Below are 18,147 nucleotides of genomic sequence, written 5' to 3'. Positions count from 1 at the left end.
TCAGGCTTTAAATCTGGATGAAGTCCAGGGAGAAGCTGTGGATATCAAACGATATTTAACACTTAAAAAACATTCACAGCTTTTGAAAGGAGTGCAAGTATGCATGTTTAAAAAAACACAGAAGAGATATTTTTAATGGCTCAGGTGACAGCAATGAGATACAATGATTTAAAACATCTTTACTGACTGAAAAAAAGCACTGCCTTCACCACACAATTACATAAGAACTACATTAAACATCTTTATTTTCCAAAAAAGCATAAAAAATACATATAGTACATAAATTCAATTATCTACAAATGAGGATTCATGTTATATTATTAATGTTTGATTTGCCAATTCTTCACTCAATGAGACTGTTTATGATTGCTAAGTGTGTTGACATATTTCTGTGTGAATTTTTATTTTTCATTTCTTCTCAGCTGCTCCATGTGAGTCTGAACCCAGACGGAAGAACGGCTGATTGGGCCGAGAATTTCACAAACACAAGGTTTGAAGAAGCTCTGAAAGGGGCGATATTTGTCTCCTACAAAAGAACAAAGAACAATTATATATCCATAGAAAAATTGTATATACACTAGCATTGAAAAGTTTGGGGTTAAGTTTTTTTTTTTAATGTTTTTGAAAGAAATCTCTAATGCTCACCAAGTCTGCATTTATGTGATCAAAAATACAGTAAAAACTGTAATATTGTCAAATATTATTACAATTTAAAATAACTCTATATGAATATAGTGTAAATGTAATGCAAAGCTGAATTTTCAGCATCATTACTCCAGTCTTCAGTGTCACATTATCCTTAAGAAATCATTCTGATTTAATGATTTGCAAGAAACATTTCATATTATTACCAATGTTGAAAAAAGTTGTGCTGCTTAAAATTTTTGTGTATTTTTTTTCTCAGGATTCTGTGATTAAAAGAAAGTTCAAAAGAACAGCATTTATTTGAATATTAATAGGGCTGTGAAACAATTAATCGCGATTAATCACATCCAAAATAAAAGTTTTACACATAAAATGTGTTTACATAATATATGTGTGTGTACTGTGCATAATTATTTTGTATATATATAAATATACACACATGCATATATTTAAGAAATAGTTGCTTATATATACTGTATACATATACATACAGTGCAATGCATAAGTGAATACACCCATGCTAAAGTTGACTAAAAAGAGGAATAAAAAATCATATTTTGGAAATTGAACTTAATGCCTTAATTTAAAAAATTAGGAAAAATCCAACCTTTAAGGACACCAATTTTCTTTGTGAATGAATAATGTATCGTAAATAAATAAATGTTCTTCCTTAAAATACATGGTGCATAAGTGAGTACACCCCTATGTTAAATTCCCATAGAGGCAGGCAGATTTTTATTTTTAAGTATTTAAAAAAAAAAAAATTTAGGATACTATGCATCCTGATAAAGTTCCCTTGGCCTTTGGAATTAAAATAGCCCCACATCATCACATAGCCTTCACCATACCTAGAGATTGGCATGGGGTACTTTCCATAAGATCATCTCTCAATGCAAATCAAACTAGCTTTTAGGCTAACTGAAATAAAACCATGCCAATCTCTAGGTATGGTGAAGGCTATGTGATGATGTGGGGCTATTTTAATTCCAAAGGCCAAGGGAACTTTATCAGGATGCATAGTATCCTAAAAAAAAATAAAAAAAAATACTTAAAAATAAAAATCTGCCTGCCTCTATGGGAATTTAACATAGGGGTGTACTCACTTATGCACCATGTATTTTAAGGAAGAACATTTATTTATTTACAATACATTATTCATTCACAAAGAAAATTGGTGTCCTTAAAGGTTGGATTTTTCCTAATTTTTTTAATTAAGGCATTAAGTTCAATTTCCAAAATATGATTTTTTATTCCTCTTTTTAGTCAACTTTAGCATAGGTGTATTCACTTATGCATTGCACTGTATATATATATATATAATTTGTCTTATAAATAAATATAAATATTTTATATATAAATAACACATTTTTCTTCTTATTAAATATCTTTACTGTCACTTTTGATCAATTTAATGTGTCCTGAATACAAGTATTTATTAAAAAAAGAAAAAAAGAATCTGGTTGACCCCAAATTTTTGAATGGTAGTATATATATATATATATGAAATAGTAATACAGACGCTTAACAGAAGTGTTATGTTTTTGCAATCATCACACAAAAAGTTCACACATACCGATCCACAGTACGGCCCAACAACAGGTGAATTTGCATCTGGTCCGTCATATATCTTCAAGTAGTTGTTCTCGCAGTCTCCTGGGTCATCAATGCTGATCTGGTTGAATGTGACTATCACTACTCTGCCACTAGGAGCCCTGATTCCCCACTCACAAGAAGTGCCGTTGGCGTAAGTGCCAGGGTAGTTTGGACTGGCGAAAGAGCCGTGGTCTCCATATAACACACCTCCACATCCTGGACACACACACACACACACAGGAACACAGTTAGGACTCTCAGCAGCAGCAGCAGCATTGGACTGAGGAAATCGTTGCAAATATAAATTAACGGTGCGTTTCTCACCCTGTGAAGAGGAAGTCCAGGTGATCTCAAAGCCATTGCGGGATGTAGTAAAGTCACTCTTGAAATGTAGGAAGAGCTGGTTGGTTCCCGGGAAGACAGGATTTGGCAGTGTGCTTCCACAGTACTTTCCTAACAGAGGCGCTGTGGCGGTACTGCCGTTTCTGACCTACATCAGCAGAAAGAAATATACTTTAGACAGTTACAGTAAAATCATAATATCATACTGCTTTTACTATTTCTGCAGTATGTATACAGTATGCAAGTTTTCTGGATGATCTGTATTTGGCCAAATGAGCAGCATCAGATCATACTGCACTGGGTACTGTATCCCATAATGCAATGTACTCAGCATGAAACGGAAGTTGCAATTGTGAATTTTTTTTTCCTATTGTGACGTATATCTGAGTGAAACGGCTTCTGAAATGAGAAAAAAATGTAGGGTTTGGCTTGATTTCGTCCTTCAGGGCGAAGGTTGGGTGTTGCTAACAAAATGGAGGTAGAAATGATACAGAGCCCGATAGCTCCGCCCTCGCGCATGACACATGTCGCACATGACAGGACGTTTCGAGGGGGGAGAGAAGGTTAATGTTTTTGATTAAAGATTGTGAGGGCACATGAAAGTGCACAGATAAATCATTTATAATAAACACTGCAATATTACATACATAATACGAATTGTCAATTTTTAATTCATGGCGACTTAATGCGCTTTTATACAAAACTGGATCATTTTTATTTACAAAATTTATTTTTATTTTTTTTAAGATGCTATCTAGACACAGATTGTTGAATTAAAAATGAAATGCTATTTTAGTATTATTTATATAATATTCTAGTATTTTAAATGAGCTTTTATTTTTAGATTTTCCATTTTTACATTTCTATTTAGCTTTAATTTCTATTTATTTCATTAGTTTTATTTATTAGTTTTGTAATTTTACAACTTCAACTTATTTTATTTCAGTTATTTGCCAAGGTAACATTTCTAATTTTTGTATGTTTTTTTTTGTTGATGTTTTTCATCTAATATATATTTTTTTGTTTTTCCAATGAACAAAAAATATTTTTAATAGTTTTGGTTTTAGTACACTTAACACTGGGTCACATGACAAATGTAATAAGTCATGTGACAATGTAGCATACTGTTAAATTGTATTTAGTGTATACTGCAAAGTATGTAGTATAGAGTACACTAGCATTTTAATCTGATCACGTGGTGCGTTCAAGTCCTCCTGGGAAATTCGTATTTATGAGTTGGGATGTCGTGTTTATGACGTTATGACTTTAGCTCGTCGGAGAAAGATGGCGGTGTACCTTAATTAACTAACACAAAAATACAGCACTTCTTTAAATATTCTTAAAATATTATTTTTTTTAATATGGTGATGGTTCAGTATGTTAATGCACACCTCAAGATAGTCAAAGTTGCAGGAAGGATGAGTCTCCACATCAAAACTAGAGAAGAACAGAGAGATGGAACTGTTCTGAGGGGCCTGCAGTATGATGTTGCATTCAAGATTATGAGGATATATGTCAGGCCAGCCTGGGCTCTTAAGATAACCGTATTCCTGTTCATAAACCCTGCTGCAACCTGCAGAAAGATCACATACACACACATGACAATATAATCACACCAAAAAGACTAAAAACCCTTTGTTTTCGAATGGTAGCGGAAAACTCACCTGCCACCTGATAGGTAAGACTGAATCCATTGCCAGTCATGAAGGCTTCTGATTTGAAGGTGATGTGCATGGTGCGGCCGTAACTGTAGAAATCTGGCACGTGTGAGTCTACGCCACAGAACTTATGAGACTGTCCATAATCTCCCTGAGAGATGAAACAAATATGGTTTTAAATGATTTTAAACATGCTGTAACAATACAACATAAAAGTGAAGGCAGCAAACTTCAATAAAGCAGTTAGCCACTTGAGGATACATGATAAGTAAACGAAACCTAAAAAGCAATATTTAAAAAGTTAAAATGACTAAAAATGTAACTAAAATTCACATGGAAACTAAAAATATGAATATAAACGCTAATTCAAAATATTAATAAAACTACAACAAAACTAAAATAACCCTGCATTGTGACTTGTGAAGAGATTCTAAATTGCTTTAGTTAGCTAGTAGGACTATTTTAGGGGCGATTGGGTTTTACCACAGGGAAGTCCTTAAACTCCAGGAAGTTGCTGGTGCAGCTCTGGCTGGACTCCAGCTGAAACGCTTGAACAGACACTTTCACCACCTCCTGAGAAGGAGCATCCAGCACCCAGCGACAGGAACTGAACGGTGGGTAGGCACTGGGATAAAACGGGGATGTGACGGTCTGAGATGATGCTGTGGCATTGAATGCTCCTCCACAAATACCTAAAACAGTGAAAAAGCACTTAAGCATGACTGATTCAACATGAAATGACATCCAACGATAAAGCCATTGGGACAAAAAGTCCAATCTTACTGTCCACTCTGCTGTATGTGGCATTAAAGCCGCGGCGTGAAACGGAGCCGTCCGTGATGAAGTGCACGGTCAGGAAGTTACTGGACGAGACGAAGGGGGCAGGAACTTCATTTCCACAGAACGTGCCAATCAATGGATAATTAGCACTGTCACCATCATAAATCTATAAATAGGAATAAATATTTAGTGTATTGCAAATGACGCTGTAATTAAAATGCTATATTATATGTTATACAGTTATTACCGTGACATAATCATATCTGCAGAGGGTTCCAGTGGGGCCCTCAAGCTCAAAGGTGGTGAATGTGAGGTTAATGCTTTTATTGATCTCAACAGCAATGATCCACAAACAGTCCATTCGTGGCTCGTACTGCCCATTAAAGTCAATATCAGGAGAACCAAACATTCCAGTGGGGGAAGACAGGTAGCCGCCACAACCCTGCTGAGGACCTGGAGAAAACGAGGGATGAGGAGATGGAAAGACACAGTGAGAGAGAGATTTAAAACAACTTAAAGATGTGCTTTCAAGAAACCCCCTGCAAGAGGCAGTAGAGTCCAGAAAACGGACAAAATGTGAGTTTTTGTCTTTGTTTGTTAGCTTTGAATTAATCTATATGCTAATGTACTCTTAAATGTTGGACAGATTAACTACTAGCGGATGTATTTAAAATGTACAGGCTGTCTCTTCCAGGAAAGCAGACTAAAATAATTGTAAAGAGTAATATTGTTCTCAGTGAGTACACACGTTTGTCCAAATCAAAAAATCTTTGAATGAGAATGTCCCTCCACGTAATAGATATATCAGTATATATACTGTATTTGTTTGTGTGTGCATTTATATTTATATTTATATATATATATATATATATTTATATATATATATATATATATATATATATATATATATATATATATATATATATATATATATATATATATATATATATATATATATATATATATATGTATATGTATATGTATATGTATATATATATATACACACACACACATACATACATATACACACATGTATGTATGTGTATATACACATACATATATAGATGCATTTATAAAAACTAAAATATTATAATAAAGTATATAAATTACAAATCTTTATTATATAAATTATTTATATAATATAATTAGTAATTGATATAATTTATTTACATTTATAAAAATACATTAAAGTTAATATTAAGATAATACAGTTAATATAAGTGTCTGCAAAATAAATAAATGTGAAATGTAAAAAAATAATAATAATTGTATGAATGAATGAAATGTATTTAACAGTTAATTCATCCTAAAATTCAAACCAGCCACAAAAATGCTACCTTCTTTTGGACATAAATTGTAGGGCACAACAAAAGAATTGGGAGTACTTTATTGGTTAAGGCTCTTTGACAGCACTGGCCGATAAAGACGTATGTCTTGTTTTCTGTCGTGGTGAGGGGACAGACTTTTGTGGCATGAATGAGTTGTCTTGTTCACAAAGAACAACAGTAGTGGTTGTAGGACGGGGCGGTTCACTCACACACCCCTAGACGAGCTACAAAAGTGTTTACAACTCAGTTCTTAAAGAGCCTGGTCATCCTGAAGTGACTGGATCATCAGAAGATTTAAAGCACAAAGCTGTTACAAAGAACACTGCTTATGACCCCTGAACACTTTGTTCAGTCCTCAATGAGATCTTTGTCTTTGTGATTCACTATGAAATCATTCCCTCATTCATTCTATTCCAAAATGAGAACCATAAAGGAACAAGCTCAAAGTATCACACATCTTGGTGTATCAGATACTGTCTTTTGAATCAGATAATAATAAGACAGTAGCTCTTCCAAATCCAAATCTTCCATTTTAAGGAATCTCAAGCACTTTGTCGGACTGGGATGTAAATACTCCACCATGCTCTATTTTTATGCATATAAAAAAATATACTATTGTAATATCACAAAATACTGATTTTTATTTTATACAACCTCTGTGGAAAGTAATACAAAATAAATAAAAAATATGCTCTCACAATGTGAGATAAAAAAAAAAAAAACCTTGTGAAAAACGTGCCCTTTACGTGAGGAGTGGTGTGTGGAGTTGCCATGTAGAGTGTTTCAGTTTAGTCACTTATGAGGTTTTGTTTCAGTTAGGATGTTGCCTATGTAACAGATAGCAAGACAGCTCACTACGTTTTGGAAAAGAGCAAATAAATCATTTTTTCTGATGTATGAGACGTGATTTCTTTACCGAGAAGATAAACATTACCTAAAGTCTCACTGTAGGTTGCTCTCCAACCCTCCGCCACAACTGATGAATCTGTAACAAACTCGAGAAACAGCTGATTGGACAAGGACCTGAGGTTGGGCGGCAGCTCACGTCCACAAAACCTCCCCATTAGTGGGGCCAGAGTGCTCCCTCCATCGTACACCGCCACATAGTCAAAGCGACAGTTCGAGGAGGCTTCTAGACTGAAAGAGTTGAACCTATAGGACAGGGACAAATACATACAGTAGATGATTGCTATGGAAATGCTGCGAACAATCTGGTTTCTCAGAAAGTGATACCAATAATGGGAGAGGGGGTTTGCCCTGATAGAAAGCCTCTAGGGGACAGATTATAAGTAAAGGGGCTTCCTGTCTGGCATCAATACAACATCTCAGTGGGGAAAGAATGCCCTTTGTGCATCTCACTGCACAAAGGGAAAGACAGAAGATCAATACCAGAATGCTTTTCTTTCTGAGCATCTGTCTCTCTGGTGGAACATAGCTGGCATGATGGATGCCTAGCAGGATTTTATTGCTGCTCCAATTTGGGAGCAGAGAAGTGAGCAGACCAAAGGTATTTTAATATTGAGACTATGAAAACTTTTGAAATAACCTCGCAGAGCCATGATCATGAAAAATCTTGGACGTGCTACACATAGCCATGAGCAACGCAAGATTTGACAGCCTTTTCTTCATTTAACACTTATTTTTGTAAACTGGGGGAAGTTTTTTTTGTTCTGAACTTATGTTTTCATAGTCTGCATTATTAACAGGAAGTAGTTCAAACTCACTTGAGATCGATGACACGGTTGTCACGGACATAAATGTGGTATGTGCAGTTGATGTTGTGATGGTAGTCGGTGATAGAATGAGATGGACTGCTGATTGTCCCTGCAGTACCATTAAACACACCACCACATGCTGTTGAAAACACATAAATACACATATTGATATATGTACCATATACACAGGAATCATGCAAACCAACATGTGGGGCTGAAATTTGTACGAAAAGCCCTACTGTATATTAAGTAAAATGCCTTTTTCTTGTGTTGGAGGTGGACAACTGTTTCCTTTGAGGAATATGGGCTGTCTTCCTATATAGCACCAAGTCAAAGAGCATGACTGTGCATTTCTATTGTGCACCATTTATGGTGAATGAGTTTGTTTGTGGAAGTAACAGTGGAATCTGCAATGGAATTCTTTTGCATATTTGCATATTCTCCCAAATCCCCGCATATTGTTTGAAAAGTGCAGCGTCCTCTCATTCCAGTCATTCCAGCGTCCTCTCATTCCACATTTCTGGGCTCAGTGAATCAGATCTGCATTACTGCCGTGATAAACAATTCAAACTTAATCTAGCACCTACATCCAAGCCACACCCACACCACCCACACCTCCAACTAAGCCACACCCACATCAGCAGAGTTACATTCAAACTACACTATAACACACCTACACCACAACCATTCAAAAATGAATTCTTACTACTGATAGTTTAGTATATAGAGAACCAAAAAGTATTGCATTAAATGTACAGCTTATTTCAAGGTTGAAGCTTACGTATGGTTCTGTATTCAGCCAGGAAGCCATTGTCATTGATTACAAAATCAGAGTAGAAGTTGATGAGCATTGGTCCAAATGTGGTGAAGACACCTGGGATAGTATTTCCACAAAGAGTAGCCAATGGAGTGCCACTGGTGGTCGTGCCTGTGTAGATCTTCACACCATCGTAAGTACATGTGGAGTGTGCTAGAGGAGATGGAAAGGCATGATTGTTCAGCTTATGAAACTACTGTTTTCTTTAAGTTATTGTTAGATCCCTTATGTTAAGATGTATGACACAATTTGTGTCTTTTGAAGAAGTGCATACCCTCTAACTGGAAAGTTTTAAAAGTGAGCACAGTCACAGTCTGATCTCCAGCATCAATGATGTAATTACAATTGGAGCCTGGAGGGTAGTGGTCTGGGTAATTTGGAGAAACTACACGACCAGTTGGGGCTGTGAAATTGGCCCCACAACCTAAAAGATGATGTGAAGTAGATACATTACATTACTTGAATTTTGGACAGGGGAAGTAAAACTGTAGAGACCAAACTAAGCATATGATACACACTAATGTAGAATGCAGCAGAGAAGCCTTTGCCAGGTGTTTCTGAGGACTGGAAACGAGTCGTAATAACATTTCGGGGTGCAATGACTACAGCAGGGGCTGTAGTACCACAACCAGTGGCCAAGAGATTCTCATCATTCTGTATGTTGTCAGACCACATCTGTCAGATAAACATAGGCAGAATACAAAAAAATAAATAAACCACCAGATCCAAATGGCTCTTATGAAATACAACATCAGAGAAGATTTCTTATTAAAATGGCATCTTGTTACCTTGACATAACTGTTTTGACACTGTCCACTTGAGTCTGGGATCTGGAAGTCACTGGCAAAACCCATTTCCAGATGGTTTCCATCATGGGCGATGATGGTCCAGGAACATTCAATATTGGCTGGGAAATTCTGAGGATAATTGGGAGATTTGATGGTGCCTGCATCAGCATGGATGATTCCTCCACATCCTGAAGAAGAGAAAGAAATTTCAGGATAAAATGTAACACGTTTACAGAAAGTACACACGGGATATCTTTTTGTACTGTATACCTGATGAGTCTGTTGACCAGGTGGCAGTAAATCCTCCCTTGGACACTGTATGATCAGCAAGGAACACCACAACTAATTTGTTGGAGCCTGATTGGATAGTTCCTGGAGAGTTGTGGCCACAGTATTGACCAATAATGGGGGATCCTGAAGAGGCTCCATTGAAGATTGTTACTGAGTCCCAGGTGCACTGGCTATGCTCCTCCACTTCAAAGTATGCAAAAGTGAGCTAGACAAGAATATATGGAAATTATGTTATATGAATGAGGAAATCCAGTGTTAGGGTTTAAAAAAAAAACAGACTCAAGAAGCAATCGTGACTCACAATGATAGTGTGGCCCACCGGAGCCTCGAGAAGCCAAGTACATCGGCTCGGGCTGGGGTAGTTGTTGGGATATCCAGGGCTAGAGATGGCACCCTCCTCTCCACTTTGTGACCCTCCACATTCTGAGAAAAGTCAAAGTCAGCTGAGCTTATGCAGAATTTTAAAGAGTCGAGATCCATCTGTTTAAGTGCCACTGATTGATGGATGATACCTGAAAAGTAATACGTGGCTTTGAAGCCCAGATCACCCACAGCTTCATCCGACAGGAAGTTAACCCAGAGTTCAGTGGTGGACACTACTATGGGGACTGTAGGAGGTGACTGACCACATAAACGAGTCAAAAGCTCTCCATTTGCACCTCCTGCATTAGAGGAAAACATGGCATACATGTTTGCTTATCAGCAGCAGCTTAAAGAGTCAAACTACTGTTAATGGTACATTGGACATTGTATAGAGTGTTGTGTCTCTCTTTGTGTATTTGGAAAATCTTACCCAATCTGAACTCCAAGTAGTCCCACTCACAGGTTTGGTGATGCTCTAGATGGAGCTCGTCTATAATAACCACAATGGAGGAATTCATATGATGCGGGTTCTGGATCAGCCATTCACAGTTCAGGTTGTTGCTGTAGTTTCCATTGCCAAAGTCAGGTGAGGTGAAGTTTCCAGGCTCACTCAGTATCCCACCACACACTACCAGAAGGGCAAATATACACCAATCAAATTAGGTCACCAAAACAATAAAAAAATAAAAACAGTTCTTCTCTCTCACCTGCTGCCTCCTCTGAGGAGTAATCTGCTGTGAATCCACCATTAGATACAGATGAATCAGTGCTGAAAATTACAGTCATAGTATTCCCAGAAGATTTCAGCTGGGTACCAGCTGGGACTGTACCACATAAACGACCCAAATGTGGGGCACTGGGTGTCAGACCATTTAGGACCTATCAACCCAAGAGTCAAAACAGCGTGTTACAGCACTGAAATTAACAATATTCAGAGAAAGCAATCTACGGTATGAATGACTAATTAAAAAACAATGTGCATAAACTCCACTGTGCCATTATGCATGATCCAACTTTGGCACCTCTAAAACATACACATTGCCTCACCTCCACAAAGTCAAAATAACAGGTCCCATGGTCCTCCAGCCTCAGGTCATTGATTGTAAGAGTGACCCTACGACCTTGAGGAACAGTGATTCTCCAGCGGCAAATTCGGCTGTGGGGGTACAGATTGGGGTAGTTGGGAGATGATATGGTCCCAAATGGTGCGTTCAGATCCCCTCCACACTCTACAAGAGGAACAATGTCACCAGTTACCCATGGAACTGCTCCATAACCAACAGCATAACTTTGTAAGTAATCATCTTTTATCCAAAACAACTTATTTAACATTTTTGCAAGCACAATTCCTCTGGTGGAACATGAGGGTTAAGCGTCTTGCTCAAGGTCACGTTTTTTTTTCATAGATTTCACCTTCTAGGGATTGAACCAGCAACATTCCGGTAACCAGTCCTGATCTTCAACCACTAAACTATATGACCCTAAGCAGACACTGTAAGGATTTAAACACACTTGCCTTCAACACTGGCTTCAAACGATAAACTAAACCCAGCAGCATTCCCACTACCATCACTGACAAACTTTACATAGGCAAAACTGTCTCCAGTATCCAGGGGAGATGGAAGGCTGTTTCCACAGTGTTTCCCCAACAGGCGACCTGGTGAAAAGAAAAAGTTAGATTACTACCTTCATAAAAAACATAACATTAAAAAAACCCTCAACTCTCATTTGTGTAAGGAGAACCCAAACCTGAAGCATTGTATTCACGTATTTCCACATAGTCATTGTTACAATCTGAGGAGCTCTGCAGGTCAAAGGCAGTGTAGGTAAGGCTCAGGTAGTGTCCAGTGGGACCTTCCAAGTACCATTCGCAGTTAGAATTGTCTGGATAATTGGAGTCCGGATAACCGGGGCTTCTGATGACACCGCTCTGACCGAAGTAGGTACCTCCACATGTAGCTAAAAAGAGAAAGAATACTCTGAGTCATTGAAACACTGAGATCAGGAAAATGGTTGGAATGTTATGGGGATTCAGAATGGATTACCAATGGAGTACTTGGCTTTGAAACCGATATGTGTGACGCTGCCATCAGTTCGGAATCGTATATACATGGTAGTGCCAGATGAATGCTGAGTAGATGGGCGGGTGTTGCCACAAAGTCTGCCCATCAAAGCAGCGTCTGATGTGGGACCATCACGGATCTCAATGTAGTCAAACAAACATCTAGGAGAGAAGATTGTAATCACTTCAAATGGTTAAATGGTTATATGTACCAAAAATGTAATTGTTCAAAACATATGGAACATACCCTGTATGAGACTCAATGTAGAAATTATCCTCAAAGTCGAGTTGTACAGCCTCCCCATTGGGAACAGTGATTATCCACACACAGTCAATATTTGTGGGGTAGTTTGATGGATAGTTAGGAGATGTGATGTATCCTGGTGGATCTCCATCAGTAAGCACAAGGTGACCACCACAAGCTGGAAAAAAACATCAGGATTTACTCTTATTATTTTCATAATTTCCATACATTATCAAATTAATCTAAAATAATTGGTATATTATAGATATCAGCTAAAGTATTTACCTGAACTGTGGGCCTCGAATATCAATTTAAAGCCATTCCCCTCATTGGAAGCATCAGAAACAAAGTGGGCATATAGGCCATTGTCTGTGGTCTGAAATGTGGATGGAGCATTGGACCCGCAGAGACGCCCTGATAGAGTCGGTGAGTTGCCATCAGGTCCATTCCGTAACTAATACAAAATAATCAAACTATTTAATGTACTGATTCTGTTTGGAAAAGTGCCCATATTACACCTTCTCCTATAGTCACTCACCTCCAAGTAGTCACCTGTGCTGCACTGATTACCAAAACCCTGTATTTGGAAGGGACTTTGGAAAGTTACGGACACTCTAAACCCTGGGGTGACCATTATTTGCCAGTTGCAATTCAGGTTGGGCTTGTAGGTCTGTGGATACTGAGGAGAACTTAGAACTCCTCTGTCTGTATGGAGGAAACCACCACAACCTGACGGAGAAGGCAAGAGAGAAATAGCTCAATGTACAACAAAATGTATTATGCACATCCAACATATTTTGATTTTGTTAATGGACATGCTGCTCACCTCTGGAAAAGGATGCATTGAACCCCCTGCCATTAATGCTTCCATCAGAGCTGAATCGCAGGAACATGGCATCACCAGTAGAATGCAAAGAGCCAGGCAGTTGTCGCCCACAAACCCTTGCAATCAGTGGAGACAAGTTGGTGTCACCTTAGGAGAAAAACAAACCTTTGATTCAGTATTTAAAGTCAGCTTCAAGTTGAGATTTATGTTGAAGTGACTTCATTTGACAAAAGCATTACCATCTCTGATGACCAGACTGTCATGGAGACATGAAACCTCATCTTCCACGTCCAGAGAGAGCAGATTAAACTCAACGATAGAGCTGGGAGACCGGATTACCCATGAACACTCAAGGTTATGCTGATACAGCTCGGGCCAACCAGGAGAGAATAAGAACTTGGGAGTGTCTCCTGTCATCAATGCTCCTCCACATGCTCCTGAAAAGATACAAATAGTGACCAATTGTGAATTGAGATCATACAGTAAGGTTTTTACTAAATTTGAGCAAGATCTCAAAGGAAGAATCCTTGGGGAACTAACCTGGTTCTATAGTCGGCAAGGGACCAGAGCCCTGAACGGCCATCCACTCGATGAGAAAGCCTTTCCCTCCAATCATAGTATCAGATTTAAACTCAAGAGTTATAGTGCTGCCTGAACTTCTTACTGGGTTGGGCAGAGTCAGACCGCAGAACTCACCCAGAAGTAAAGCACTGGTGCTCGGACCATCATATATCTAGGGAAAGGAAAACATCCACTTCCACTTAATCTACATCATATACCTGCATACACTTATTTTCTATTAAACCATTATTGTATTTAATGACTATATTTTAGATAAGAGTGCAGACCTTGAGCTTGTCATAATAGCAACTGAGCAAGTCCTCAATGTCGATGTCCAGGAAGTGTATCTCTACGTGAGAATCGGAATTCACTGTGATGGTCCAGCGGTAATCTGCGTTGTTTGGGTAGGTGCGTGGGTAAAGAGGGGAGGCTATCTGTCCTGAACTGCCTGTGATCTCATTCCCATACACTGAGAAGGCAGAAAAAGAGTACAGATATTCACTGAGAACCATGCCAGATTTTCTAACTTCAGAAGATTTTAACCAGCAAGACTTCCTTGTACAACCAGAGCAAAGGTTTTTGCTCAACAGAATGACTATTTAGCTCCAACAAACCAGCATTAATCAACTTAACCCCCTGTATCAGCATGAAAATTCAGGATAGTGTTAGCTGGTCTTTTCAGTAGGGTCCACATCAATCGCCCTGACTTACAGTGAGAGAATACTGCTCTGAATCCAGATCCGCTGACTGAGGAGTCAGAGATAAACTTAATCCAGAGAATGTGGCCCGTTATAGAGGTGTAGTTGGAAGGAAGGGAGTCACCACAGAAACGATCAACCAGAGTGCCATTGGAGTGTCCTTCACGAATCTCCAGGTAGTCATTACTGCAATCTGAACTTTGTTGCAGCTGAAACATTCTGCATCACAAAAAGTACAGAGTTGTTTGTTTTGATGAATCCATTACATTTGTGAGATCCATGTAACATCCTGATCTGCTTACATGAAGGACAGTTGTAGACGATTCCCGGGGGAACTGGTGATGGTCCACACACACTCCAAATTAGGTGGGTATACATCAGGATAGTTTGGACTGTTAAAAGCACCTGACTCCATATACAGATGTCCACCACAGCCTGGAAAAACAGGTAACAGACTAGTGTTAAATTGGAGCCTAAGTTTGGAGAAAAATGTATATGTATTTTGAACTAAATACTAAAATCTAACCTGAGGTTGAGGCCATGTAGGTTGCTCTAAAACCTTTCTTTCCTACTGAGGCATCTGAGACGAAGTTTACCACAAGGGCATTGCTGAATGAAGTGACTGGGTGCGGCAACTCATTCCCACAGTAACGACCTGGAAAAAAGTTACCACTAACTATTATTACATCAGTACTATTTGAAGCATTTACATTTTTTAAACATTTGCGTGTCCCTAACCGAGCATAATGCAATAAAGTGTCAAGCAATAAAAGCCATTTCTTTCATAAAAGGTCTCATTTATAATATCTAATTTGTGTGATAATCCCCTAAAAGTATGTCACTGATGGTTCCATGATGAACAGATGTAGTCTTTACCGACAGATGGGGCTTGATAATTGTCTCCATCCAGGATCTCCACACTATCATGAGAGCAGTTACTGTACACCATTTCTACCTCGAAGTCAGTGAAGGAGAGAGTCACGTGGTTGACTGAAGGAAATATAGGATGGTAGATGAAGTTTCACAAATTAAAGTTAGGTACACAAGGTTTGGGCTTTGACTTTGAGAGCATGGATAACTTACATGGCTCCTGTGCCCATATGATCCAACTACAGTTCTGATTAGGTGGGTAAGAGTATGGATAGCGAGGAGATGCAATCTCCCCTCCCACATCATCAGCTATTATATTGGATCCACATGCTAGAAATCATAAGAGTAATCAATTAAGCTTAACAATGAAACAAAACCGTGACAAAATCACTTGGGCTCATGAATGAAGATGGGACTCACCTTCTGAGAACTGGGCACTGAAGCCTTTACGGTTCTGAGTGTGATCTGACCTGAAGCGAACATAGATGACGTTTGTTGAGGATGTAACGGGAGGAGGCCTGGATACTCCACAGACTTTAGCCAGGAGTGGAGATGAGTCATGCGGACCATCATGGATCTAGAGAGATGAACATGATTTTCTGTGATACACTGGTCTATAACATCAAGAAATCACAAATGTTGGGCATGAAATGGATCACACGACGACAGAAAGGTCAGTTACTCACAACCACGTAGTCAAAAGTACATGCGCTCTGATTTTCTATATCCAGATCAGTGAAGTTGAAGAAGACCCGATGCCCTACATCCACTGTGATGACCCAGGAGCAGTCCACATTGTCAGGATAGTGGTTGGGATACTGCGGAGAGTGGATCTCTCCACTGGGGGCTGTGACAATCCCTCCACATCCTGCATTTTCAAAGGGAAGATTTTAAGAAGTTCATTAGCAGGAAACTCAAATAATATAATTGCATAGTATTCAACTACAGATACAAGAATTCTGTAACAGACAGATAACTAACCTCCCGGGACCTCTACCCAGGTTGCGTTGAAGCCTCTGCCACTCACGACTGCATCAGATGTGAATCGGACGGTGATCGCATTACCTGTACTGGCCACCTGTAGGGGGTTATTGGGAGGGCGTGTGGTGCAAAGCTGGGCCAATCGTGGGGCGGAGATGTCAGGCCCTCCATACACCTGAACAAAGGTCAAAGGTGAGGGGATACTTACAGACTGGTCATTTACAAGACAAAGGTAATTTAAAAATATCTAAATGCTACTGCATTAGATAGCAAAATACCAAACCAAGTGGGTTCAAAAATCAAATGATAGTAGAGCTTTCCTTAGACCCTTTTATCAAACTTGACTGTTCTTTGATTGCTTTCACCAACTAGTCCCAAAGTTGTATATAATTCAATTATTATTTGGCTATGGACATTTTCCACTTACTTTCTAACTACCAGAAAGTGTCAAAATATCAAATTGGATCAAAGTTTTGAGCAGTGTCATATATCAATTGTTTTATATTGTGAAATGTTTGCATGACAATTGCTTTCTACCCTTTCCTTTTAAAACAGTCATACTTAGATTTCTAACTGCTGCTTAAATGTTAAAGTATTGATGAAAACTGCATTTGCAGACACTATCAAAAAGTTTGTGATGACCAGTGATGTAATGACCTATAGGCCACTAAGAATCACTGCCTAAACCAATGTCTGGTTTTTAACAGGCATCTGTGTGGCACAGAAAGTGTGTGTGATGTGTGTGTGTTTGTGTGCGTGTGCGTGTGTGTATGTGTGTGTGTGTGTGCGCATGTGAGACTGTCTCTAAGCCCTCTTTCTAAGCTCTGATTTCCAGTTAATTTCTGCCCTGTTGGCTCTATTCAGTGCTACAGTGGAGGTCAGCATTCCACAGGTCTACGCTACAAAACATACAGTACACCCACACAGCCCAGCAGATGCCAACGGGGCATGAGCAGGCACACACCCACATAAACACACAGGGGACATAATAACCTAATACGCATCACCTAATATTTAAAGATAATAATATTTCAGAAAGTAAATTACAAATCATTTTTAAAATACTTTAATACTTAAAATACTTTAGCATACTACTTACAGGGCAGTATATACTGTGGAATGTCAATTGCTTTTTTATGCAGCAACTATTCTAGAAGCACAGCAGTATCTTAGACTACACTGAATTTTAGATACTTGATATTGATTTCAGTTTTTCATCAAACTGGAAACTAAAGGTAGCCGAGTGTACTGCATTGTGGGATGCAGTATATCATAAAGTGCCCTCAGTGTAAATGTGATTGCATACTAGGATTATTATTTTTTTTTGCATACCTCCAGCTTGTCATAATTGCAGTCAGGATGATACTCCACGTCAAACTCAAGGATGGTGATGGAGATGCTACTACCAGGGCTGGTATGGATGTGCCAGATGCATTCACGGTTAGCTGGGTATTTGTCAGGATAGCCTGGGCTGTTGAAGGCACCAGCCGGCCCGAAGAGTTCTCCACCACAACCTGCAGGGGGTGACAGTGAGGTACTTTGACTTTTTCTTTCCCTGTTTTTGATCAGGGATACGCATTAAAGT

The 18,147-nt window shown here is 38.7% G+C and overlaps 1 protein-coding gene across 1 annotated transcript in view; it reads right to left on the bottom strand.

The window, feature by feature from the left end:
- Window positions 1-228: 228 nt before the first annotated feature.
- Window positions 229-18,147, bottom strand: part of cubn (cubilin (intrinsic factor-cobalamin receptor)) — a gene marked incomplete at its 5' end in the record, with an annotated part of 36,575 nt that continues 18,656 nt past the window's right edge. The window contains 39 exons of the mRNA XM_084398508.1: window positions 229-526; window positions 2,219-2,454; window positions 2,563-2,728; window positions 3,972-4,153; window positions 4,245-4,389; window positions 4,722-4,930; window positions 5,022-5,184; window positions 5,266-5,471; window positions 7,281-7,498; window positions 8,071-8,200; window positions 8,843-9,031; window positions 9,153-9,302; window positions 9,397-9,553; window positions 9,667-9,854; window positions 9,937-10,162; window positions 10,259-10,380; window positions 10,470-10,619; window positions 10,751-10,948; window positions 11,028-11,199; window positions 11,368-11,549; window positions 11,837-11,977; window positions 12,070-12,279; window positions 12,366-12,544; window positions 12,630-12,804; window positions 12,912-13,080; window positions 13,165-13,355; window positions 13,453-13,599; window positions 13,692-13,889; window positions 13,993-14,185; window positions 14,301-14,482; window positions 14,725-14,930; window positions 15,014-15,146; window positions 15,238-15,366; window positions 15,588-15,701; window positions 15,795-15,911; window positions 16,002-16,158; window positions 16,268-16,449; window positions 16,563-16,737; window positions 17,895-18,076. Coding sequence (XP_084254634.1) covers window positions 419-526; window positions 2,219-2,454; window positions 2,563-2,728; window positions 3,972-4,153; window positions 4,245-4,389; window positions 4,722-4,930; window positions 5,022-5,184; window positions 5,266-5,471; window positions 7,281-7,498; window positions 8,071-8,200; window positions 8,843-9,031; window positions 9,153-9,302; window positions 9,397-9,553; window positions 9,667-9,854; window positions 9,937-10,162; window positions 10,259-10,380; window positions 10,470-10,619; window positions 10,751-10,948; window positions 11,028-11,199; window positions 11,368-11,549; window positions 11,837-11,977; window positions 12,070-12,279; window positions 12,366-12,544; window positions 12,630-12,804; window positions 12,912-13,080; window positions 13,165-13,355; window positions 13,453-13,599; window positions 13,692-13,889; window positions 13,993-14,185; window positions 14,301-14,482; window positions 14,725-14,930; window positions 15,014-15,146; window positions 15,238-15,366; window positions 15,588-15,701; window positions 15,795-15,911; window positions 16,002-16,158; window positions 16,268-16,449; window positions 16,563-16,737; window positions 17,895-18,076 — 6,677 coding nt within the window. The 3' untranslated portion in view covers window positions 229-418. The remainder of the gene's footprint in view (window positions 527-2,218; window positions 2,455-2,562; window positions 2,729-3,971; window positions 4,154-4,244; window positions 4,390-4,721; window positions 4,931-5,021; window positions 5,185-5,265; window positions 5,472-7,280; window positions 7,499-8,070; window positions 8,201-8,842; window positions 9,032-9,152; window positions 9,303-9,396; window positions 9,554-9,666; window positions 9,855-9,936; window positions 10,163-10,258; window positions 10,381-10,469; window positions 10,620-10,750; window positions 10,949-11,027; window positions 11,200-11,367; window positions 11,550-11,836; window positions 11,978-12,069; window positions 12,280-12,365; window positions 12,545-12,629; window positions 12,805-12,911; window positions 13,081-13,164; window positions 13,356-13,452; window positions 13,600-13,691; window positions 13,890-13,992; window positions 14,186-14,300; window positions 14,483-14,724; window positions 14,931-15,013; window positions 15,147-15,237; window positions 15,367-15,587; window positions 15,702-15,794; window positions 15,912-16,001; window positions 16,159-16,267; window positions 16,450-16,562; window positions 16,738-17,894; window positions 18,077-18,147) is intronic.

The sequence above is a fragment of the Rutilus rutilus genome (assembly GCF_951802725.1).
Source record: "Rutilus rutilus genome assembly, chromosome: 24".
NCBI lineage: Eukaryota > Metazoa > Chordata > Actinopteri > Cypriniformes > Leuciscidae > Rutilus > Rutilus rutilus.
Note: the sequence above shows the minus strand (reverse complement) of the source record. Positions and strands in the feature narration are given on the sequence as shown.